Source organism: Grammomys surdaster, unplaced genomic scaffold (genome assembly GCF_004785775.1).
Source record: "Grammomys surdaster isolate TR1022 unplaced genomic scaffold, NIH_TR_1.0 170, whole genome shotgun sequence".
In the NCBI taxonomy this organism is placed as follows: Eukaryota; Metazoa; Chordata; class Mammalia; order Rodentia; family Muridae; genus Grammomys; species Grammomys surdaster.
The window spans coordinates 9,027,689-9,051,276 of NW_021604618.1; the positions used below are offsets into that span (position 1 = coordinate 9,027,689).

The 23,588-nt window shown below is 42.2% G+C and overlaps 1 protein-coding gene across 1 annotated transcript; it reads right to left on the reverse strand.

The window, feature by feature from the left end:
• Nucleotides 1–222: 222 nt before the first annotated feature.
• On the reverse strand, nt 223–23,132 carry Prrg4 (proline rich and Gla domain 4). Its single transcript, XM_028767137.1, has 6 exons — nt 23,003–23,132; nt 22,441–22,561; nt 15,344–15,507; nt 12,253–12,301; nt 10,112–10,244; nt 223–472 (listed from the first exon to the last, which is right to left on the reverse strand). Exons 2-6 carry the CDS (start codon nt 22,541–22,543, stop codon nt 241–243), a joined length of 681 nt encoding a protein of 226 aa, XP_028622970.1. The 5' UTR covers nt 22,544–22,561; nt 23,003–23,132; the 3' UTR covers nt 223–240.
• Nucleotides 23,133–23,588: the final 456 nt, after the last annotated feature.

Below are 23,588 nucleotides of genomic sequence, written 5' to 3' on the forward strand. Positions count from 1 at the left end.
TCTTAACTTCAAGGTAATGGAGTTGAAGTTTCTTACCAAGATGATAGCAAGCCAGCTCAGGTCCAAGATGACAGCAGAGCTGCAGTGAGCTCTGCTCTGGATGTATCATTCCTTTATTCCTTGTGGTGTGTCATAAAAAGCTGAACAAGCAAATCTTTTTTTTTTTTTTTTTTCTCCTCAGGGAGAACAAAGAATTCAAGCACAGAAACGAATGTCTTCCAGCAAGGCAGCCAGGTAGGCTTAGTGAGACGGGAGTGACATAGACTTTTTAAATACCCTAAATCCCTTTGCAGGTCCAGGATAGGGAGGTGGTGGTGAGACGCTGTGCTTTCTGGTCAGTGCTACTGCCTGTTCATAGGAAGGTAGTCCTGTATCCTCTGAAGATGGTGATGGAGACAAGACAGATTCCTCAGGTGTTCTGAAAATGATGGAGGGTGTATATCTGGCCGTTCTTGTGTATACAGCTGAAGAGCTAAACAGAGAGATGACATTTAGGTTTAAGAGAGGTGAATTTCTTGATTAACATAATGACACTAAAAAATTCTAGAAGCCATGCTATGGTGCCATATGCCTTTAATCCCAGCACTCAGGAGGCAGAGGTAGACAGATCTTGAATTCAAGGCCAGCCTAGTGTATAGAGTGAGTTCTAGGACAGCCAGGGCTACACAGAAAAACTCTGTCTGGGAAGCCTAAATCAACCAATCAGTCAATCAGTCAATCAAAACCTTGCCAGGCACACCACTACAGAGGCAAATGTATCTCTGTGAGTTCAAGGCCAGCCTGGTCTACAGAGTTCCTGGGCACCAGGACCACACAGAGAAACCCTGTCTCAAGTAAAAAGAAAAGAAAAACAAAACTCACCATTTTAGCTAGACTGTAACCAGGATCCAGTGTCTCTACTTCCTCAGCACAGTTATAAACATGCACTACCATGCTCAACTTTTAAATACATTTATTTATATTTATCTAATGTGTATGACTGCTTTGCCTGCATGTATGTATGTATGTGCAACACTAGGTGCATGCACTTTCATGGCAAACCTTCCTCCACTGACCCATCTTCCCAGTCCCAGTTTAGAAATTTTTGTTTGATTGTTTGAGACAAGTCTCCCTATAGCTCATTTTTAGCAAGAGATCTTGTGTCAAAACATAAGGCAGAGAAGCACGGAGAAAGTCATCTGACTTTGACCTGTGGCCTCCACACATGAGAGTGAACCAACACACATGTGCACATATCCATGATCACCCCCCTAAACACACACACACACACACACACACACACACACACACACACACACACACACACACAGGGATGGTATGGGAGCTGAGGGGAAGGGATGGTATGGGAGCTGAGGGGATACAAATCCTAAACTGAGCATAGTGGCCTTAACATTTGGAAGATAGAAGAGCTGGGGCCATCCTTGGCTACATAGCAAATTCAAGTCCAGCCTTGTATGCATGAGGCCTTGTCTTATTTTTTTTTTAAATCCAGCTGGGCATGGCATTAAAAACTTTTAATCCTAGCACTTTCAAGGCAGAGGCAGGAGGATCTCTGAGTTTGAGATCAGCCTACAAAGTAAGTAACAGAGTAACCCTATTTTGAAAATAAACCAGCCAGGCGGTAGTGGTGCACGCCTTTAATCCTAGCACTTGGGAGGCAGAGGCAGGCAGATTTCTGAGTTCGAGGACAGCCTGGTCTACAGAGTCAGTTCCAGGACAGCCAGAGCTATACAGAGAAACCCTGTCTCGAAAAAACAAAAACAAAACAACAACAACAACAAAAAAAAATGAAAATAAACCAAAACCCAAAACCAAACAAAATACCCCAAACCAACAAACCAAAAAACCCAACTATTTTTGATAAATGTAGAACCCAGTTCATTAATGTCACAATGGGTTTACTTTACATCAGGGAACCCAAAGTAGTCTTTCTACTACTTGGTATAACAGAAGCTCTAAGAGCTTTGAAGTCTCAGGTCAGATGTGGTGCTGAAACTATATTCAGTCATCCCTGATCAAAGTCAAGCTCCCTGACTCAGTTTCCTTCTCTCTAAAATGGGGATAATAAAGCTACCTCCACAGAGTTGGGGTGGACTGAGTAGGGTGTTTGATGTAAGGCTTCCAGCAGAGTGAATCCTGTTTTTCCTTGCTCCTGAAATCAAATCCAGGCTTTGTGAGGTGACATGACACCAAGCCAAGGAAACAAATGCCACAGAGGTCGTCTCTGCAGCCATGTCGCCCGGTTGACCTTTAACTCTTCCCAAGCAGTATTCTGTCTTGCAGTATAGAAATGGCTCACTTTCCATGGTTATGGAACTCCTGAATCCTCCTCTCAACGCCTCCTTTACTCTGGCCTCACCATATTTTTTCATAGCTTTCTTCTCTGTTAAGTAGAATTCCCAGTCTCTCTTTTTGTCTCTTTTATTCTCCTTTCCTTTTCTTTCCTTTCCTTTCCTTTCTTTTCCTTTGCTCTCCTCTCCTCTCTCCTCCCTTCCCCCCCCCCCCCCCCCTTGTCTCCTCTCCCCCCCCCCCGGCCCCCGTCCCTTTTCCTGAACCAGGGCCTACTGTAGTTCAAGCTGGCCTCAAACTCACTAGGTGTTAAGGATGACCTCGAACTCCTGCCTTTACCTCCTGAGTATTGAGATTATAGGCATATACTACCATGCTTTAATCATGCAGTCCCAGGGTTTGAACAATTGACTTTATGAATGAATGCTTAGGCAAGAGACCTATCAACTGAGCTACACCCCCAGTAAAGTACTCTGTGCCTTTGACTGGCATTGTTCCATTGTGGAAAAGCTGTCGTTCTGTACTTCTTGGCCAAGTACATACTAAAGCAATAGCCTAGTGTGTGTAAAGATCTGGGTTTGACTCTCAGCTCTGAAAAAGTCTTTGTTCAAGTCTAGCCCTCCTCTTCTGTCTTCTCTCTATATTGGGATTGAACCCAGAGTCTTGGGCATGCTACTAGATAAGTACTACGCCATTGAGCTACCTTCTCTAGTCATTTCAAAATTCTGGATCTTCCTTCCAGGTTGCTGAGCTTGGCTTCAACTCAGTATTATAGCTCATCTTAAACTGGCAATCCCCCTGCCCAGTTCTAGAATTGCAGATTTGTACCACTATACCCAACAAATCATTTCATAAAACCTTTTCAGCTAGTGAAAGCTAAAACGCCACTTGGGTCTGATGTTTTCAATGTATGCCTTTCCATTCTCCCCTGTGAACTGCACACACACACAGACACACAGACACACACACAGACACACACACACACACACACAGAGTTCACACTTGTGGAAGTCCGAGGACAACTTTCTCATTCGGTTCTCTTCTCCTACCATGTAAATCTCAACTTGGGCCTGAACTTGGGCCATCAGGATTAGTGGCAAGTGCTTTTACCTACTGAGCCATCTTGCTTGTCTACAAACTACAATTTAATGTTAGTAAATTGAGCTGTTTAGACTGTCAAGCTGGCTGACTAGAAAGTATCAATTCATAAATTAACATCCTGTAATCAAGAGTAATAAAAGAATTAAGATTCAGAGACATTTTTGACTAACCTCTAACTCATGTCTATAGTATTTTTCCCACTAAGAGACAGTTAACTTAGGTCTGGGGAGTTGGTTTAATTAGTGCCAGTTTGTCTTGAAACACTGATAACTTGAGTTTGGATTCCCAGACACAGTAGCACAGGCATGTGTAATCCCAACATGCTCTATGTCATTTCTGGTATTTGTTGGACCTTTGTCTGTCCCCTTTGGAGAAATGTCAGCTCAAGCATCTTTTTACAGGTTGTCACTTGTTGTACTTTTCCTGAATCTACTTTAAAAAAAAAAAAAAACTGTTTTGTTTCCTACGAGCAGCCAGTGCTCTTAACTGCTAAGCCATCTCTTCAGGCCCTCTTGAGCTATCTTTAAAATCTTTAATATAAAATATTATTTTATTCTGCCAAATCCAAATTTCATTTCCCCCCTGAGTTTTCATGTGCAGTCCTTCAGCCAGAAGTCAAGTCAGAACTCACATTCTCCCTGCATCTCCTCCAGCTTTCTACCAGCCACTGAGTCTCACAGCTTCTTTTCTCTCAGAGACAAGTCCAGACTCCTGACCTCCCTTGGGAGTCCCACGCCAGCACCTCGATGGATGCTCCTCTACCCTACAGGTTCTTCCTGCTCCACTGTGTATTATTCAAGAACCGTGCTCCCAGGATGCAAAAGATTACTGTGTTCTCAAAAGCAGTTGCCAAAAAAGAAGCCTTCTTTTAATTCCTCTTGCTACATGGAGGGTTTACTTGTCACCATCTTCCTCAAGCTGAAATTACCCAGTCCTTTCATATGTCTAAATTTGGACTCTCTCTGTCTCTCTCTTGCCTTAACCTTAACCAAATAGTAATCACTCCATGTCTTCTTTGAAGAGGTCTCCCTCACTTTTGAAAACTACAGAACACATTGCTCAGATGTGGACACTAGTGATAGCAACACACAGCTCGTGACCAGCAGGGCTAAAGTTAGTTACACAGGGACTGAAGCAGATTCATTAGTCAATATTTTGTTATCTGCTGAGTCTAAAAAGAACTTATTTATGATACATCTCAATTTTAACTTCATGCGAACATATGAATGCTGGGTAAATCTATACAATCAGTCCAAGCTCTGAGCTGGTTTTGTGTTTGGTTGTTCTGTGGTGCTGGGTATTGAACTCAGGGCTTTAAGGACTATTTATTTATTTATTTATTTGCTTACTTATTTATTTATATCCTGGGAATTGAAGCCAGGGCTCACAAGTGTTATCCTGGTGTTCTACCATTGAGCTGTATACCTGGTCTGGAAGCTATTTTTTTTTTTTTTTTTTAAAAAAGCACAAACACTACCTGGGAAGGTAGGAACACTGTTTCTCAAACTTTTGGAACAACCTGAGTTGACAAATGAATGGTAATAACAATAGCTAATACTTATTCAGTACTATATGCCAATGATCCGACCGACACACTGAACATTACCAAACGGCACCATTCACACGTCTTTGTGTAAATGCTGCTCCAGTGGAACCATGCAGCACAGTGCTTTAATGGACATGGAAGTAACACATCCAAGGACAAAGGTCTAGTCAACTATGCACTCAACTCTCAACACTGGCATTCCAGCGCCTATGCTTTCACGTCCTGTTTAGGACTGGAATAATACACTTTAGTGTCCTTCCGAAACAAACACTGGTCTAAGACTGCTGTTGTTTGAGGAAGGAATCACATCTTCGAGTAATGCACCAGAATACGTAAATCAAGTGGTGAATGCAAATTTACAAAGAGATGTTCAGTCTTTTGAAAATGCCGCACCAGATTAACCAGTCAGACTAATACTGTGTGATGGCACTTGTGTGCGGTCACAGGAGTAAAATTCACAGAGGCGGAAGGTAGGATGGCTCTGAGCTTGGCTGGGGACTTGAGCAGGAGATAGGGAGTGGCTGGGTTCACAGATATGGAACTGAAGAGTCATGTGAGTGAGATGAATTCTGAACAACCTGAACAACCTACTTACAAATAAAGAGGAGAGATTTTGTTTTATATACAACACTACTATAGAAATGCATTTCAATTGTATTACTGTAAATAACAAAATTAAGTTGCAAATGAGAACATAAAGAATGCACACCAAATCCATAATAATACTTTCTTTTTTCTTTTCTTTTTCACTTGTGTATGTATATATGCAAATGTGCATGTACATGTGTGCATATATGTGTGGAGACCAGAGGACAACTTGGATGTTGTTTCTCTGGAGTCATCCATTTTGGGGTATTTTTGTTTATTTGCTTAAGACAGGGTCTCTCTGTATAGCCCTGGCCGTGTCTCTGTCCTTCCTTGCCTGCCTATGGCACCTTCAGACTGGTCAGAATTAAAATATGATGGCCAATAAGCTGAGGCATGATTAGAAGGTGGTACATCTGGCAGAGAGAAAGGAACTCTGGGAAAGAGTCAGGAGCGGGAGATTTGCCATCCAGAGGAAGTCAGATGTGTGACACAGAGGAGAGGTAACTAGCCATGTGGCAGACATAGAATAGTATAAACTGGATATTTAAGTTACAAGCTGGTCAGAGAACAAGCCTAGCTTAAGGCCTAGGCATTTATTAATTAATAATAAGCCTCCAAGTCACTGGGGTGTGAGTGTAAACATCCTGTGGCTACATCCTGGCTTTTTACATGGGTGCTGGGGTCGAATTCAGACTCTCATGCTTTTATGAGAGTCTGACTGAGTTATGTCTCCAGTCCAGTGGTTATTTCTAAAACAGAATTACGAGATTTAAAAAAAGTTTTTACTTATGTACTTATTTGTGATAGGGTCTCACTGTGTAGCCCTGGCTTTCCTGAAACCCACTCTATAGACCAGGCTGGCCTCGAACGAAGAGACCCACCTGAGTCTGCCTCCACAGAGCTGGGACTGCCCAGCTGTATTTGTTATTTTTATGTTATTTCAATTTTAATTAAAATTTGATGATGATGTGTAGGGGATGTATGATGTGGGTGGGTATGCGTGTCACAGCATACATATAGAGGTCAGAGAAGACCTTTGTGAAGTTAATGGCCTTTCTACCTTTACGTAGGTTCTGTGGGCCAGATTTATGTCTTTAGGCTTTTGCAGCCCGTGCTTATTAGATGGCCATCTCACTGATCTGGTCAGGAATGATAGACTGATTTATTAACCGACTGAGGCAGAGACTCACTATGTAATCATAGATGACCTAGAATTCACTATGTAGACCAGGCTAGCCTTGAATTCACAAAGATCCACTGTCTCTGTCTCCCAAGTATTAGGATTAAAGGCATTCATTCCAGAATTTTTGTTTAGCAGTTTTGTTTTTTGTTTTGTTTTGTTTTGTTTGTTTTTTCGATTTTTTTGGTTTTTCGAGACAGGGTTTCTCTGTGTAGTCCTGGCTGTCCTGGAACTCACTCTGTAGACCAGGCTGGCCTCGAACTCAGAAATCCGCCTGCCTCTGCCTCCCAAGTGCTGGGATTAAAGGCATGCGCTACCACTGCCCAGCCAGAATTTTTGTTTATTTACTTAATTTTTACTTTGTTAAGATTTTAAAACATTATTTATTTGTGTGTGTGTGTGTGTGTGTGTGTGTGTGTGTGTGTGTGTGTTTGTGTGTGTATGTGTGTGTATCATGTGTGTGCTTGGTGCCTTCAGAAATCAGAAGAGGACATCAGATCTTCTAGAACTGGAGTTACAGATGATTGTGAACTATCATGGGTGCTGGGAACTGAACTCAAGTCCTCTGGAAGAGTAGCCGGTGCTGTTAATCTCTAAGCCATCTCTCCAGCTCCAATAAGTAACTTTTAAAGTAATAATTCTGACAAACAAACAAAGTCAGAAAACTGACAAACGAAAAAGATATTATGAAACTTTAAGAGGAATCAGGGGTTATTTTTTCTCGTTAATTTCAGAGATGAGAAAAAAATTTCCCCCTGAATCTCTGTCTCAGTCATTTAATCAGTCAGTCAGCAATCATTCCTGACCAGACCTGTGGGGTGACAAGCACGTGCTATTAAAGCCTGAGGACATAAATCTGAGCCACAAATCCCATGTAAATGTAGAGGAGTCATCAGCTTCACAAAAGGGGCGGGAGAGATGGCTCAGCCATTAGGAGAGCACACTGCTCCTGCAGAGCACTGGGGTTTGGTTCCCAGCACTCACATCAGGTGGCTCACAGCTGCCTATAGCCCCAGCTCCGGGATCCAGTGTCCTTGGGCATTCTCAGGCACTTGCATTATGTGGTACACATAAATTCATGCAAATAAGCATATACACAAAAATAAAAATAATTTAGTAGAATTTAGTGGGGCTTAGAGGGATGTCTGTAATTCCAGAATTCAGGGTTTATTAATTCAAGGCCCACATGGGATACACGCAGAGTTTGAGGCCAGCATTGGTTACCTAGTGAGATAATGTCTCAAATAACAAAGAAGGTGAGGGGGAGGATTTGCTTTAAGATCCGTAATTATATTAAACAGTAACAGAATTAACATGAGAACCTTTGCCTTCTGCTTTCTAGTTGAATATTCTTCCACTACACATTATCTGCATTTAGACCTGAATCATATAATCATCTTTTAAAGTGAACGAAAGTCTTCCGTCTGTAACCGGTTAGGGAGAGGGTTGTCAGTGTAGGGCACTGGCTTCACATGTCTGGGGCCTGGTTTCAATTTCTAGCAGTGAGAGAAGGAAATGTGGTCCTCAACATGAGTGTCTTCACGGACTTAAAAGTGTAAGCAAGAATCTACAAGCATCAATATTAGCAGCTTTCCCTTAACACCTTGTATTCCTTTTAAAAATGTTTTCACACTGAATCATTAAGATGTTCAGCAACTGTGCTGATTAGCTTTTGTCAACTCAACACAATCTACAGTCATCTGAGAAGACGGAAGCTCAGCTGAGAAAATGCCCCTATCAGACTGATCAGCTGGCAAGTCCGTGGGGCATTTTCTTGACTGATGATTGATACGGGAGGGCCTGGCCCACTGTGGGTGGTGCCAGCCCTAGGTAGATGGTCTTGGATGTTACAAGAAAGCAGGCAGAGCAAGCCATGGCAATCAAGTCAGTAAACATGGTTCTTCCATGGCCTCTGCTTCAGTTCCTTGCCTTGGCTTCCCTCAATAGACTGTGACCCAGGATTTGTAAGCCAAATACACCTTTTTTTCCTCAAGTTGCTTTTGGTCATGGTGTTTTATCCCAGCAGAAGAAACCCTAACCAAGATTGTTGTGCAAATATTTACAGTTCCTATGAAACCTTATCAATCGCTGTTAATGCACGACGTATCCTTAGTTGATAATAATTTTGTTTTACTAATTTTAAGGCATCAATAATAGGTTCCCATCCACCTCCTACCCTTAAAACAAGGCGTCATATATCCCAGACTGGCATGCAATTTATTACATAGCAAAGGATTATCTTGAACTTCTGATTCTCCTGCCTCCACCTGCCCAGTGCTGGTCATTTGTAGGCTTGTGCCACCACACCAGGTGTATGTGGTGCTGGGGATGGAACCCAGGGCTTCTTGCACACTAGGCAAGCCCTCTACCAACTGAGTCACACACCTCTAGTCTCTGAATTAAATAGTCTCTGCCACACAGACCTATTAAGTTAGTTTCTGTTTCTGAAAATAATGGGATGGCGGTGTGGAAAGGAGAGGCAAGTGCTCTGCTGCCGAGCTACGGCTCCAGTCTTTGAATTTTTGAGACAGGTCTCGGCATGTAGTCCAGATCGGTACTGAGCTTGGATCCTTTTCCCCTGCCTGCCAAGTGCTGGGATTGTAGCTATGAGCGGCTACACCTAGATCTTGTATTCTTTTGAAGGCTTGTAGAAATAGCATCGTTAGCATATGTTTGTCATGACTTACAGGTGCCCACCTACACACTAAATAAATAAATAAATACATTAAAAAAACACCTTGTAATAGCATCTCCAGGTTATTAATGTGGATGTTAAAACACCAAACATCTGTCAGCCTAGAGTCTGGGAAGACACCATTAAGTGTAGTATAGAGCCTTAACTGGCCCGGAGCCTGGAGTACAGTGGACAGTAACAGAAACTGGAAAATTCAAATTTAGTTTTGTTAGTGATGACGTTAGAATGTGTGTGTGTGTGTGTGTATGTGTGTGTAGGTCAGAGGTCAACATCAGTGTTTTTCTCAGTTACTCTTCACTGTTTTTTTGAGCAAGGTCTCTCACTGAACTGGAACTTGCTGATTAAGCCAGGTTGGCAAGTCCTATGGAGTCTCTGTCCCCATCTCCCTGAAGCTGAAGCTCATGGTGCCACACTAAGCTTTTCTTGTTGCTGGTAATCTGAACTCAGGTCTTATGCTTGTGCAGAATGGACTTTACTGACTGAGCCATATCTCTGGCACTCTTTGCTTAGTTTTGGTACAACAATGGTAACATATTTGGAAATAATGGGAGAAACTGAGTAAAGGGTGTATGAAAATTCTCTGTACTGTCTATGCAATCTTCTTGATTATCTAAGATTATTGTAAAGACCTAAAAACAAAAAGCTGTCAGTTTGATCTACTTAAAAATAACAATACAGAATGCATACTAATGAATTTAATATTTTGACTTACCTTGGATATGGCTGCCTGTTACACTTGGTGATACACAGGTAGTAAATAAGTAAGCCCAAAACAACCAAGAGTACTACAGCAACAATGAATCCAGTCAGAAGGCTCATAACATCAATTTTCTCTTTGTTAACGTCTTTAAAAAAAACATTAAAATAAATTAGTAGCATCATCCATACTTTCAATACATTTAACACATTATTAAGAAGATTCTCATCATTGACAACTAATTTATTTATTTATTTTTCTTTCTTTTCTGACTTTTTGTTGTTTTGTTTCTTGAGACAGGATTTCTCTGTGTAGCCCTGGCTTTTCTGGAACTCGCTCTGTAGACAAGGCTGGCTTCAAATTCAGAACCGCTTGCTTCTGCCTACCTGAGTGGTGTTAGGATTAAAGGCCAGGCAATACTGATTTATCTTAAAGTCTTTGTGTTAGAGTGCTAGAGAATCTACCTGAAAAAATATAAATGATAATGCTCTTTAATGGCCCATGTGTGGATGTCAGAGAACAATTTTCGAGAGTTGATTTTTCTCCTTCTACCATGTAAGCCCTGAGAGTTGAATTCAGGTTTCATGGTAAGAATCTTTACCCACTGAGCCATCTTGCCAGCTCTTAAATGGTATTTCTTAGATACCTAATTCTTTTGTTTATTTAAACAGGTCATGCTATGTGAATAATATCTAACAGTAAGTGGGGTAAGCATGTACTTTGCTCAGCTGAATACATTTTGGTACATTTATTAGGCAACCTTGTAATAGTCTCTGACAGAAGGAGCCTATCTAAGATGAATGAAAGAATCAGGGGCAAGATTAATTAAATAAATGACCAAAATGAGGATAGAAGGGGAAACGGGTGAAAGGCATTAAAACAACAACAACAACAACAACTGGTTAGCAAGAACAAAATGATAATCAGATAGGACCAGGAAATTCTACTGTTCTGTAGCATGGTGGGGTAGCTATTGTTGATAACTTACTGGATATTTCAAAATAGAAGATTTGAATATTGTCAGTTCAAATGAATGATAAATGTTTGATGTGATACATATGCTAATTGCCCTGATTTGATTACTGCTCATCATATACGGGCATTAAAATACCACACTGTATTCCATAAATAGGTACAAATATTATGTATCAAAAAATTTTTAAATTTTATTTATTTGATGTATGAGTGCTTTGCTTCATATACATCTCCCTGCCTGAAGAGGGCATCAGATCTCCCTAAAGATGGTTGTGAGCCATCATGTGGTTTCTGAGAGTTGAACTCAGGACCTCTGGAAGAGCAGCCAGTGCTCTTAACCACTGAGCCATCTGTCCAGCTCCATATCATGTTATTAAAAAGAAAAGAAGGCAGCTTGAGATGACCAACACAGACAAAATGAAGCCTTTCCCTTCTCCAGAAGTTACTCAATTCTAACACTCTCCTCCTGTGTTTTTTTTTTTCTTTTTCATACCAAAGATTGAACCCCGACTTTTGTACATGCTAGACATGTAGCTTACTGCTGAGATAGATCTTCGGTCCTCCTCTTCTCCCTGTCCCCAAGGTCAGTGGGGTGTTCTAGAGCCCAGGCTTCACTATGTAGCTGATGAAGGCAACCAATGAGATTATAGGTGTACACCACCATATCCAGTTTTATGCCATTTTGAGGCTCAAACCTGAGGCTTCAGGCAAGCTCTGTACCAGCTAAGGTGTGTGTGTGTGTGTGTGTGTGTGTGTGTGTGTTACGTGTGTGAGACACTCTATAACTGAAGCTGCAGTCACGGCCCTATCTTGAACCTTATCCAGCAATCTCATTTACCTATCATAGGTATTCTGTTCACTTGTAATAGTAACAAAAGAAAAAGTGATACAAGTTTCTAACTAACAGAGCCCTACTTTTGTGCAAGTTTTAACTTTGCTGAGCTGCTTAAAACACCTTTGTGTGCATTAGCTCATTTCCCGACTATCTCACCAAACTTGATTTTCAGTGTGTAAACAGATGAAGGTAGCCTTCTGTCTCACACAGTCCAGCATATAATTGAGAAACCGTCCTTGCTTGATATGCATGTTGAGCAATAGCCAAACTCAAACATTAAAACTAAAATGGATTACCAAGGGGAAAGGTGAGGAAAGCATTACTTGTCTGTGGTTCTCCGCCTTACCTGATCCTGTGGTTGGTCCTTTAATTGAATAATCCCGCCAAAATGTGATCTAGGAAGAAAAGATGAAAATTTTGTTTATATAATTTATCATGGTTTCTTTTGTTCCCAGTGACCTAGATCTGAGGTGGTAAGCTCTCGACATGTGACACAGGTAGGACACCAGTCCATTCAAGTCGAAGGGAGTGACTCATTCTGCCCTTTCTGCTGTCTGGTTAACTGGTGAAGGGACTGTTGCCAGTTTCAGCTCTCCATTTCCATGCCTTACCCAGCTGGGGCTCTTTCTAAGACAGGGGACTGTCACATTTGAGAGGAAGCAAGGGTACCAAATGGAGAAGTTGAGGATGATTTTCTGCACTGAGGATGTGGTTTGCTAGGATAGTTGACTTTACTGACTTGCAAAGTTATCTCTGAGGCAGTTTAAGTTCTGGGTCCTTTGTTTTTTGAGGAACCATGATTAAATTAGAAAATCTATTTTTCTTAATTATGAAAAACATCATTAAATCCCAGGCATGGCTAGAGAGAATATTCTTTATTTTCCCACCTTGATACATGTAGTAAATATTTGCAGGAAATGAGTGGCTGGGAAGGATTATGGAAGAACGAATAACTAGGGACCCTCACTGTGCAACTGAAGGATCCCCAGGGAGCTTCTTATTCAGTAAAGAGCAAAGATGGATGCCGGAGAAAGGAGAGCAGGCCTGGCATTATTTACATACAGAGAAAGCAAAGCACTTTACATTCCTCTAGAAGACTCCATGTTAGGCGCCATGTTACCTATCCGTTTTCTATATTACCTAGGTTAACAGGCAGGCTTTCATTATAGTTTAGTGGACAACTTTAAAACATTTGGAGATGAAGAGATGGCTCAGTGGATAAGAGCATTTGTTGCTCTTGCAGAGGACCCAGGTTCACTTCCCAGTAACCACACTGTGAAGAGATGGCTCAGTGGATTAAGAGCATTTGTTGCTCTTGCAGAGGACCCAGTTTCACTTCCCAGTAACCATACTGTCTCACAACCATCCATAACTGGGAACTAGGAAATCCTCATCTGACATCCAGGCACCAGCAAACATAGATGTACATGCAGATAAAACACTCATATATATTAAAGGAAAATGGGAATTCATTTTTAAAAGAGTCTTTTTTTGTCCCCCCCTTAGGCTAAGTATAGTGGTACATGTTTTAAATTTCAGCATTCAGGAGGCAGAGGCAGGAGGCTCTCCACTTACTGAGACCCCCAACTCAAAAAAAAAAATTCCTCCCTTAAATGATATAGATAATCAATGAAATCCTGTCACCAGGGCCCACCTTATATCCTCAGTACCAGAGGCTAGGATGGCTCGGTGGCTGAGAGAGCTTGCTGTGCAATCATGAGGACCAGAGTTCAGATCCCAGTATGCAGACAATAAGAAGCACATTCCCTAAATACCTTTAACTCTAATTCCATGGAATCTGACACTCTTCTAGCCATGTGTACACAGATACCCATATGCACATATATGTGCATGGATACACATGCTCACACAGACACATATATATACATAAATGAAATAAATCTTTTTTAAAAACCACATAACATCCTGAGTGCTTGCACATAGGGGATTATCAATAAATAGCTGAACTATAGATATGGGCAATGAAAAAAAGGTAAGATTACTAAGAGGAGAAACTGTGCTGAGTTTTAAGTAATTGATGCTTCTAGTCAGAGAACTAACTCCAATAATGTCTTAGTGATGTTGCTGGGGGTGGAAACCAGGGGCATGTGCTATCTATAGTGCTGTAGCCTCTGAGCCATCTTCAAATAGCATCTTTTTTGTTTGTTTGTTTGTTTTGTTTTTGTTTTTGTTTTTTCGAGACAGAGTTTCTCTGTGTAGCCCTGGCTGTCCTGGAACTCTCTCAGTAGACCAGGCTGGCCTCGAACTCAGAAATCCACCTGCCTCTGACTCCCAAGTGCTGGGATTAAAGGCGTGCACCACCACCGCCCGGCCCAAATAGCATCTTGAATTAAAATCCACCTGCCCTGAGACTATTTTTGAATATAATAAACATTGAACACACAGTCAGGCATGGTGGTGGTGCACACCTTTAATACCAGCACTCTGAAGGCAGAGGCAGGAGGATCTCTGTGAGTTTGAGGCCAGCCTGGTCTACATAGGAAGTTCTAGGATATCCAGAGCTATACAAAGAGACCATGTCGCAAAATAAATAAATAAATAAATAAATAAATAAATAAATAGATAGATAGATAGATAGATGGATAGATGGATAGGTAAATAAATTTTTAAATGTTAAACACAAAATTACAGTATAACCCACAATTTGCTAATTACTATAAACCTAGCTAATTACATATACAAAGCCAACTCTAAAGAAGCTTATGTAGCATTTTAAGAAATGGAAAGAGGGGGGGCTGGAGAGATGGTTCAGTGGTTAAGAGCACTGACTGCTCTTCCAGAGGTCCTGAGTTCAAATCCCAGCAACCACATGGTGGCTTACAACCATCTGTAATGAGATCTGATGCCCTCTTCTGGTGTGTCTGAAGACAGCTACAGTGTACTCATATATAATAAATAAATAAATCTTTAAAAAAAAAAAAAAAGAAATGGAAAGAGGTAATAGGCATACGATTTTGATTTTATTTAAAGTATACAGATTGGTCTGGAGAGATGGTTCAGCAGTTAAGAGCACTGACTGCTCTTCTAGAGGCCATGAGTTCAAATCCCAGCAACCACATGGTGGCTCACGACCATCTACAATGAGATCGATGCCCTCATATGGGTGTCTGAAGACAGCTACAGTGTACTTACATATAATAAATAAATAAATCTTAAAAAAAAAAAAAAAGAGCACTGACTGCTCTTCCAGAGGTCCCGAGTTCATTTTCTGGCAACTACATGGTGGCTTACAACCATCTGTAATGGGATCCAATACCCTCTTCTGGTGTGTCTGAAGACAGCTATACTGTACTCATAAATAAAATAAAAAATAATTCTTAAAAAAAAAGCACACAGGTCTATAATGTATTTAGTACCATTTTCTCAAAGTATAATGAAGTAACTTTCCAGATGATTGACATCACTCGACAACTTACCGTATTTTCGTCATCCCCCAAAATCTCTCTGGCTTCTTCATAACTACAGAACTCCTCATAGCACTCTCTCTCCAGGTCTCCAGGCGTGAAGAGTTCTAAGTCAAACCTATTGTACAGGAGGCGGCGGTGCATAAAGATGTTTGCAGCTTCTTTTGATGCAAAGACTAAAAGAGAAAAAGAAAAAAAAAGATTTCAAATGCAATAAAGATAATGCAGAAACTTCCTGTTTTAACTGGAGGAAAAAGAAATCATTCTCTTGACATGGGAAAACTGTACCAGCCTCTCCTGGATGACTTTCAGATTGGCCTCCACAAGTAGCATTCATAAAATGCCTCCTAGAAAGTGTTGGCAATTCCAGACAATACTTGAGATGTGTATGCCCCAAATTATTAACATAAAAATTACTAAAGGATGACCATCCTTTTAGATGACTTTTTCCCCTGTAAATAGCAGATGAGACAGACTACTCTGTTTCCAAAGGTTGGTTCCCTATTAATTTTTCTTCTCTGCTTTTTTTCTTTATAGTGCTAGGATGCAACTGAGGGCCTATTAATAATAAGATATTGTGCTTTTTGGTGTGTGTGAATATGTGTATTTGTGTGTGTGTGTGTGTATAGTGTATTTTTGTGTGCAAGATGCATGTGCTCATGTATTGGTGTACCTACCCATCAGGAGGCCAGAAGAGAATGTTAGGTGTTCTGGTCTGTCCTGCTCCATTTTATTCTCTGAGACAGAATCTCTCACTGAACCTGAAACTCATAGCTCTGGTTATTCTGGCTGGTTAGCAATCTCCCAGAATCCACCTGTGCTGAAGTTACAGGTGCATGAATGGCTTTTTCATGACTGATGTGGATAAAGGTTGAAGTTGTCAGGCTTGCGTAACAAGAGCTTTTACCCGTTAAGCTGTCTCCTCAGCCCCAAGTTAACATTTATATGTTGAGGATTTTATACACCCTTATACTAAAAGATAGAATTCTATACTCCTAAGTTTATAAAATCATATGTTAATTAGGAGATTAACACATCCATTCATCCCACCCTCCAGATAAATGCCCACAGTACTTTGTGGGATCTCTTCCACACTTGCTGAGAAGTCAGTGAGAACTGTAATAAAGCACAGCGTGTGAGAAGGTGAGGCAGGACCTTGACCTGGAAGCCAACCTGGCCCACACGGCAAGGCTGATAGCAAAAAATGAGGGAGGGGACAGCAATACTATTTATATGGTCTGTAATCTCAGGTTGGCCATGATTATTTCTTAAGAATACTCATGTTTCACCTAAGACTTTTTTCTATACTTTAACTATCTAAGTAGGTTAGAATCTTCTAGATTGCTCTTGACCAATGCACAAGTCCCTCTCCATTTATGGCTACCAAGCACTAGAAAAGTACCTAGTCTAACAAATATAAAATATAGAGAATTTTAAATTTTGTATTGGAAAGTATGTGAAAGAGCACAGGCAAGTTTTAGATTGTGTATATTTTGCAAAAACATTATAGATATTGGGTAAAATTAAAAACATCATTAAAATCTATCTCATCTACTTCTTTTTGCTTGTTATTTTATTTTTTGATTTCATTAATTAATTAATTTTTGATGCAGGTTTCCCTATGTAATTCTGGCCGGCCTGGAACTTGTTATGCAGATCAGGCTGGTCTTCAACTTACAATCCCAGGACTGCTGGGATCAAAGGTGCACACCACCATGTCTGACTTCTTTTTGCTTTTTAAATTATGCCTATTAGAAAAAAATCATTTCTGTGATTCACATATTTCTATTATTATTATTATTCAAGAGTGTTAATTTCTTACTCTTTTTTTTCTGGCAGTGCTGGAGAGTGAAGCCAGGACATCACATATGCTGGTCTAGTACTCTTTCATGGAGCCACAGGCCTAGTCCTAGTGCCAGTTTTTCTGTTATAACAACATCCAGGCTGTTGGAACCAAGGGCGGTACTAATGATAGTTGCTTTATCTCACAAGGCAGAGAGGCCAGGATGCTTGAACACTTGTTCTTTCTCCCTGTCCTCTTGGAATTTCTTGCTCTGTCAAATGGTAACTTTCTGAAGTTTCTGTCACCTCTCATTGGCACTCCCACAGTGGCTTGTAAGTGGTCTCCTGGTTCCTTTACAACTTGATGCTAACACAACAGCCAGAGTCTGTCTAAGAAACGTTTTAGCTAGGAGTGGTGGTGCATTCCTTTAGTCTCAGCTCTCAGGAGACAGAGGCAGGCAGATCTCTGTGCATTCCAAGACAGCCAGGGGAATGCAGAGACATTGTCTCAAAAATAAAATAAATAAACAAATACATAAATAAAAAAGTTTTAAATACCTGTGTGTATGTGTATGTAATGTATGTTTGTATGTAAGTGTATGTATATGTGGGTATGCCCATGCCATGGCATGCTCATAGATGTCAGAGGACAATATGCAGAAGTCTACCTAGCAAGTTCTAGGATATCCAGGGCCACACAGAGAGACCTTGTACATATATGTATATATTATATGTATGATATTACATATATAGATATATTTATACATATATATGTATATATTACGTATATAGATATATTTATAAACAGCTTTTTCTGGGTATGGTAGACCTTTAGTCCCAGCTCTCAGAAAGCATGGGCAAGTGAATCTCTGTGAGTTTGAGGCCAGCCTGGTTCGCATGGCAAGTTCCAGGCCAATCAGGGATATATATCTAGATCCTATCTGAAAATAATAAAAAGATTAAAACAACGACAACAACCCCCTTTTTTCCTACTTTGGCTTTTTGAAATTTCCAAATGGCATTCTTTAAGAGTAATAAAAAAAAATTATATAAAAAAGGAAAAAAACAATAACCCAAACCTCCTAATGGCAATCCATCCTTCCACAAAAAAAGGCAAAGCCCTCAGAAAGACCCAGTGATGGGGGAGGGGAGGGTTAATGGGGGAAGGGACACCAGAGAGGGGCTTCCCCTCTTCAAAAGAAAAGGAAAAGGCAGAATGGGGGAAGGGTACTGGGAGGAGAGGAAGGGCTGGATACTGGGTTGTAAAGTGAATAAATAAATAAATTAAAAAAAAAAAAGACCCAGTGTTTCTCTTCTTTGTGGCCCCTGCCTTTCTGGGCCAGGCTCCTTCCACTCCTCCTCCTGTGCTCTGCTGCAGCTAGCTGTACACTTCCTCCACACTGGGTCCTCCTGTGTGTCTGCTGATGTTTTGGAGTGGAGCTTCCTTCTTTAGTCTGCTCTTTCATCTTCCCTGGGATGGAGCTCAATGTTAATCTGACCTCTGTCCTAACCATCAGCAGATATTGCCATGTTCTGCTTTTCCTGACAGCACTCAGCCACAACTTACTTTTCATGTGTCCACTTAGTTATCTGTTACCATAATGTTGTCTCTTTAAAATTTTTAAAAACTAATTATCTATGCCTAGGCGAGCCTATGTGTACTGTGTATGTGTAGGTTCCTTCAGAGGCTAGAGGGTGTCAGAACTGGAATTACCGTTTTGACATCCCATGTGAGTTCCTTTACAAGAGCAACAAGTGCTCTTAACCACAGAGCCACCGCTTCAGCCTCCAAGTTCTCTGCTTTAGTGAGAAGGGGCCTCAAAAGGGAGGTGCTGGTTCCTGGCACACGAGAAGCCAAAAAATTGTAGTGTGAACAAACTTACCTTTCTTAATTGTGGGATCTATATGCTTTTATCTGTCTGTCTGTCTGTCTGTCTGTCTGTCTATCTACCTACCTATCTTTCTACCTAAGAGAGACAGAGACAGAGACAGCGACAGAGACAGGGAGAGAACAAGAATGCACAGCAATGCGTATGAGCACAAAGGCACGGAGGCCAGAAAGGGGCGTCTGGTGTCCTTTCTGTCTCTTAGCCTCTTCCCTTGAAGCAGGGTTTTGCTCTAAACCCAGGGGATTTTTTTTCCCTGCTCGGGCTAAAGCCAGAAGGCTTCTTCAGGTATCCTGTCTGACCAACTCAGTGTTTCCGGTTACAGCCATGTGCAGAGTGTTAGGATCTAGACAAAGGTCCTCATGACTTTTCAGGAAGTGCTCTTAGCCATCTTTCTGGCTCTTACACTTGGACCTAAGTTCTATAGGTAGAAGCCGTTCATGGGGAAAGCTTGTGTAACTCGGTAGAGGGTTAAAGATGAAACCTGCGAGGAAGCGACTTAGAGCCTGCCCAGCTCAACCACAGGAGCCTGCTGTGTGTTCCTACTTCTCACATTTTACTGGCTAAAGAGACTGTGCCAATTAGGCATGGTGGCTCATACTCCAATCTTAGCACTCGGAAGTCTGAGGCAAGGATGAACTACCATGAATGTAGGATAGCCTGGGCTATAGAGTGAGACATATCTTACATTGCAAAACAAAGTAAAAAGAATCATTGCCAACTTTCTCATAGACAGTCTATCATCTGACTCAAGAATACCTACCCACCTTACCCTGAGACCCAGTAAAACTACTTTTCTTTCTGGATAGTGTGTTTCTATGTGTCCTAAGGTGGCCTAAGGTGAAACTTACTATGTACCCAAGTCTAGCTTTAAATCCATAAAGATTCTCCTAAATGCTGTTGTGTGCTACCACACCAGACTATTAAAACTACTTTTAATTAGAAGACAAAAGAGAAAGAGCTATAAACATTTTTACTTTTCCTGAAATGATACTTATGATAATGTCATAAATATAACCTATGAGTAGTTGTGACATTGTAACTGACCTTTCACTTAAATGTGCCTTCCTGGATCTGCAGTTCACCACTTCTCCGAGTGTGAAGGCGTCAGCTCTGTCAGTGGCTGACCATATATATATAACCTTCAAGGCCAGCTCCATTTTCCCCTGCTTTTCTCATGCTCTCAGGAGGAACACTGTCAAGTTTGCTTCTATTTGGAAAGCAGTAAACTTCCCTGGAATGCTCAGGGCTCCCAGTGAGGCCTGCTACCTTCCTTCCCTTTGACCACTGTGGGGGGTGGGAGGACACATGGCTTTTGAACCTATGTTTCTCTTCTCCTGAATGCTCCTAAGAGGTTGCCTGTCCACACAGTCCATTGTTACAAATGCACTACTAAGATATTCTATTCTTCTCTTATGTTTCCTAAATGAGATCCTTCTGTTTCAACAGTGTCCTAAGAGTTTTAGCAGGCCTCTCTGGGGGTTCCCTTCTCCAACCTCATTTTCAATAATAATTACTTCCAGATTCACAATCTCACTTTGTAGTTTCAGTTACGCTAGGCCAACCAGTGCCTAAACATATGGAATGGAAGAATCGCACGGCATTCTGAGCAACATGTTCCTGTCTGTCCAACTTAGTTCTGTCCAGAATCCAATCAACCGTTTGTTCACAGCATCCACAGTGTATGTGCTACCGGCCGGTCAGCCATTTTGAACAGACCGCGTCTGGTGGCATGCCAGGTTTATCCATAGGTTTCAGTACTATCTGAAATTTCAGGCATCTGTGGGGGTGGATTGGTGGGAGCTTGGGAGGTGTCAGGGGAGGGGTGAGGGTGGTGGTGGTGGAAACAAACCAACTGAAGATAAGGGGAAGGAAAGTGTGCCTTTAATATTCCCATGTGTCTTGTCTCACTTGCAGATGGGAAGCTCTGTCCGTGTTTCACATAGCTCTCCCAGCATGAGTAGCTACTGTTTACTCTTACCGGGTCTTTCAGGTCCTCTGTTCCAGTCCCACTTCTGTTACTGAGCTTACTGAGAGTATCTGTTTACCCTGCCTGTTTACCAGCAGAGCAAAAGCTCGGCTAAGACAAGAATGAGAGTCCTTTCTCCATCTCTAGCAGCCAGCAGAGGGCCTGACACACAATGTGTGCTAAAATATGGCTCCTGACTCATTTTTATTTCCCACAAACAGCTGTAGCCCTCTCCACTTGGCTCTGACTTCTGAATTATTTTACAATGTTTGTGACAGTGACGTGGATGGATGCATTCACAACCATTCCAGAGATCAGTATCTGTGTCTTACCTGAGCATGGACCATCACGAAGAATGGACTTACAGATAACGGGTGGCTCAGAAAGCACCAGGATCCCCTTCATTCTAACGACCTTTCTCTGTTTCAAATTTGTCTACCCCAATTGCCTAGAGCTTTCCCATTAGAATGTGATTCCTTTAGGCCAAAGTATTGCCCTTTCCACACACACACACACACACACACACACACACACACACAAACACGGAGTGAGGGGAGCACACTTCATCAATCATTGATAAGTCCGTCAGGAGTATTAGTAACAGATCCTACTCAAGTGAAAATGAACTGAGAACTGGATCTGATAAAGGGGAATAAGGAACAACAGAGGACAGGAATGTGTGCGTGAATCCAAAGTGCTGGTGCTGGCGGCAAAACCCAGTGACTAAGCCGGGAGAAGGACGCGGAGAGCCTCGTGGTTTTTGTTTGTTTGTGTGTGTGTTTGTTTGTTTTCCCTTCTCACTTCTGGTTTTGCTAGGTTTGGCTTTTAAAAATGGAAGCAGGAACCAATTCGTTTGTGACCTGTAACCGAAAATTCTGGGCCAGCAAGCTACACTTAATCTCTCAAGCATCTGCCTTTATCTACACAATGACCAGAAGGGTCATCCTGCCTTCCAGTCACATCATTCTACCGAGGAAGTCAGTCAAGACTAAGGGGAGTAGAGTTCCTTGCTCGGGATCTCACAAAACTAGACTAGGGGACAGGATGTGGCTCAGCGGTAGAGCGATTGTCTACATGGGGACTCCCAGAAATGCACAAACAAGTCCTGACAAGAGTCTGGCCTCCCTGTCAGTCTTTCCAAGAGCCTTGCTCTTTATAACTAACACACAGCTTCATCTAGGAAAAGGCAACTCACTGATTTTCGGACTTCAAAATAGGCTTTCAATTCAGTTAACCACAAACCAGGTGTTAAACATCTGTTTACTAAGGGAGATAAGTTTCTACATATTATAGTTAAAAACCCACAACTCTAAACAAGAAAGCCACAAATTAAAACAAAGGATATGCTGTTGCTCTGTGGTTCACGGGGGGCGTGTAATCCCCCACCACCACACTTTGGCTTGAGATCTATACAGTATACCGCTTCTGGTTTCAGAAGGGTTTTCCCCCAGCCGGCAGCCATGCTTACTTACTTTCTTCTGGGGCATGTTCGGAATCCTTTAGGCTTCTTGAACAAGGAGGAACTGCGAGGGTAAGTCTGGGCAGCTGGCTGAGTACGATCAGAAGTGGAAACATCGTCTAGCAACTGTCAAACTAAAACAAAAGTGACAAAGATACATTAAAAGACAAAAATAAAGAAGGAAGGAAGGAAGGAAGGGAAGAAAAGAAAGAAAGAAAGAAAAAAAGAAAGAAGGAAGGAAGGAAGGAAGGAGGGAGAGAGAAAGAAAGAAGGAAGCAGCCCGAGTCTCAGCTGGTTGGGTTTTAGTAGGAACTGAGTCAACGACCTGTTGTACTCCACGCGCCACTTTTAATCTAAAGGACCCAAGGCGCTCTGGGCAGGTGGCACCCCCGCAGTGCCTGGGAACAGAAGGTGCTCCCGGGAATCTGCGGAGGAGAGTTCAGACACTGGCCCAGGTAGACGCGACTCTCGCCTGCGCAGACAGGCAGCTAGGTGCTGGAATGCCACCGTCGAGGCATCGTTTCTGGGTGACTCTCCCACTCCTCCCTGCTCCACCCCGCCGCCGGGCGCCGCACCTGTGTCCCCCGGCACATGTTTCACCAGCCCCAGGGCGGGAGCCGAGTTTTCTGCTTGTCCCCGAGGTGGTCTGGCCCTGTGTCGCAGACGCGTCTGAATCTCGGCGACAGTCGGAGCCTAACTCTTCGCGGCTCCAAGGCGACACCGACGCGCAGAGGAGGCGCTTAGGATCCGCGCAGGGGCGCTCAGGGAACGTGCGCTGCACGGGGCCCAGCTTGTGTGCTGGGGCCACTCCCACCGCTGCGGGACAGGGAGGAGAGGCGTGTCACCTGGCTGCGCTCCTCCTCCCTCTCTCGGTACCCAGTCCTATGCGACCGCGACCCGGACGCTCACAGTTTGGCGGCTAAACAGAGCACCCTAGGCGCAACGGGAGTTTTGGACTTAGACCCGAAGCTTGGGCTCCCCGAAGTTACCTTCGGTCAGTTGTTCTCGCAGGGTGGTCCAGGGATGAGAACACAGTATTCAACAGAGAAAATATACTTTGTTCGTGATTTGCATTGTCACATGACTAAAAATTAATTAAAACAATTACAGAGTTCTTAGATGTGTTTCACCAGGTCTGGGTTGTCAACAAAATACTTTCAA

Excerpts from the sequence above, each read along its gene's own strand:
- Prrg4 (XM_028767137.1), bottom strand. The coding sequence starts at position 22,543 with ATGTTTCCACTTCTGATCGTACTCAGCCAGCTGCCCAGACTTACCCTC. Across the intron at positions 12,302-15,343 it reads TGGGGGATGACGAAAATACG|ATCACATTTTGGCGGGATTA; the intron begins GTAAGTTGTCGA and ends TTTTCTTCCTAG. Across the intron at positions 473-10,111 it reads AACAGGCAGCCATATCCAAG|CTCTTCAGCTGTATACACAA; the intron begins GTAAGTCAAAAT and ends CTCTCTGTTTAG.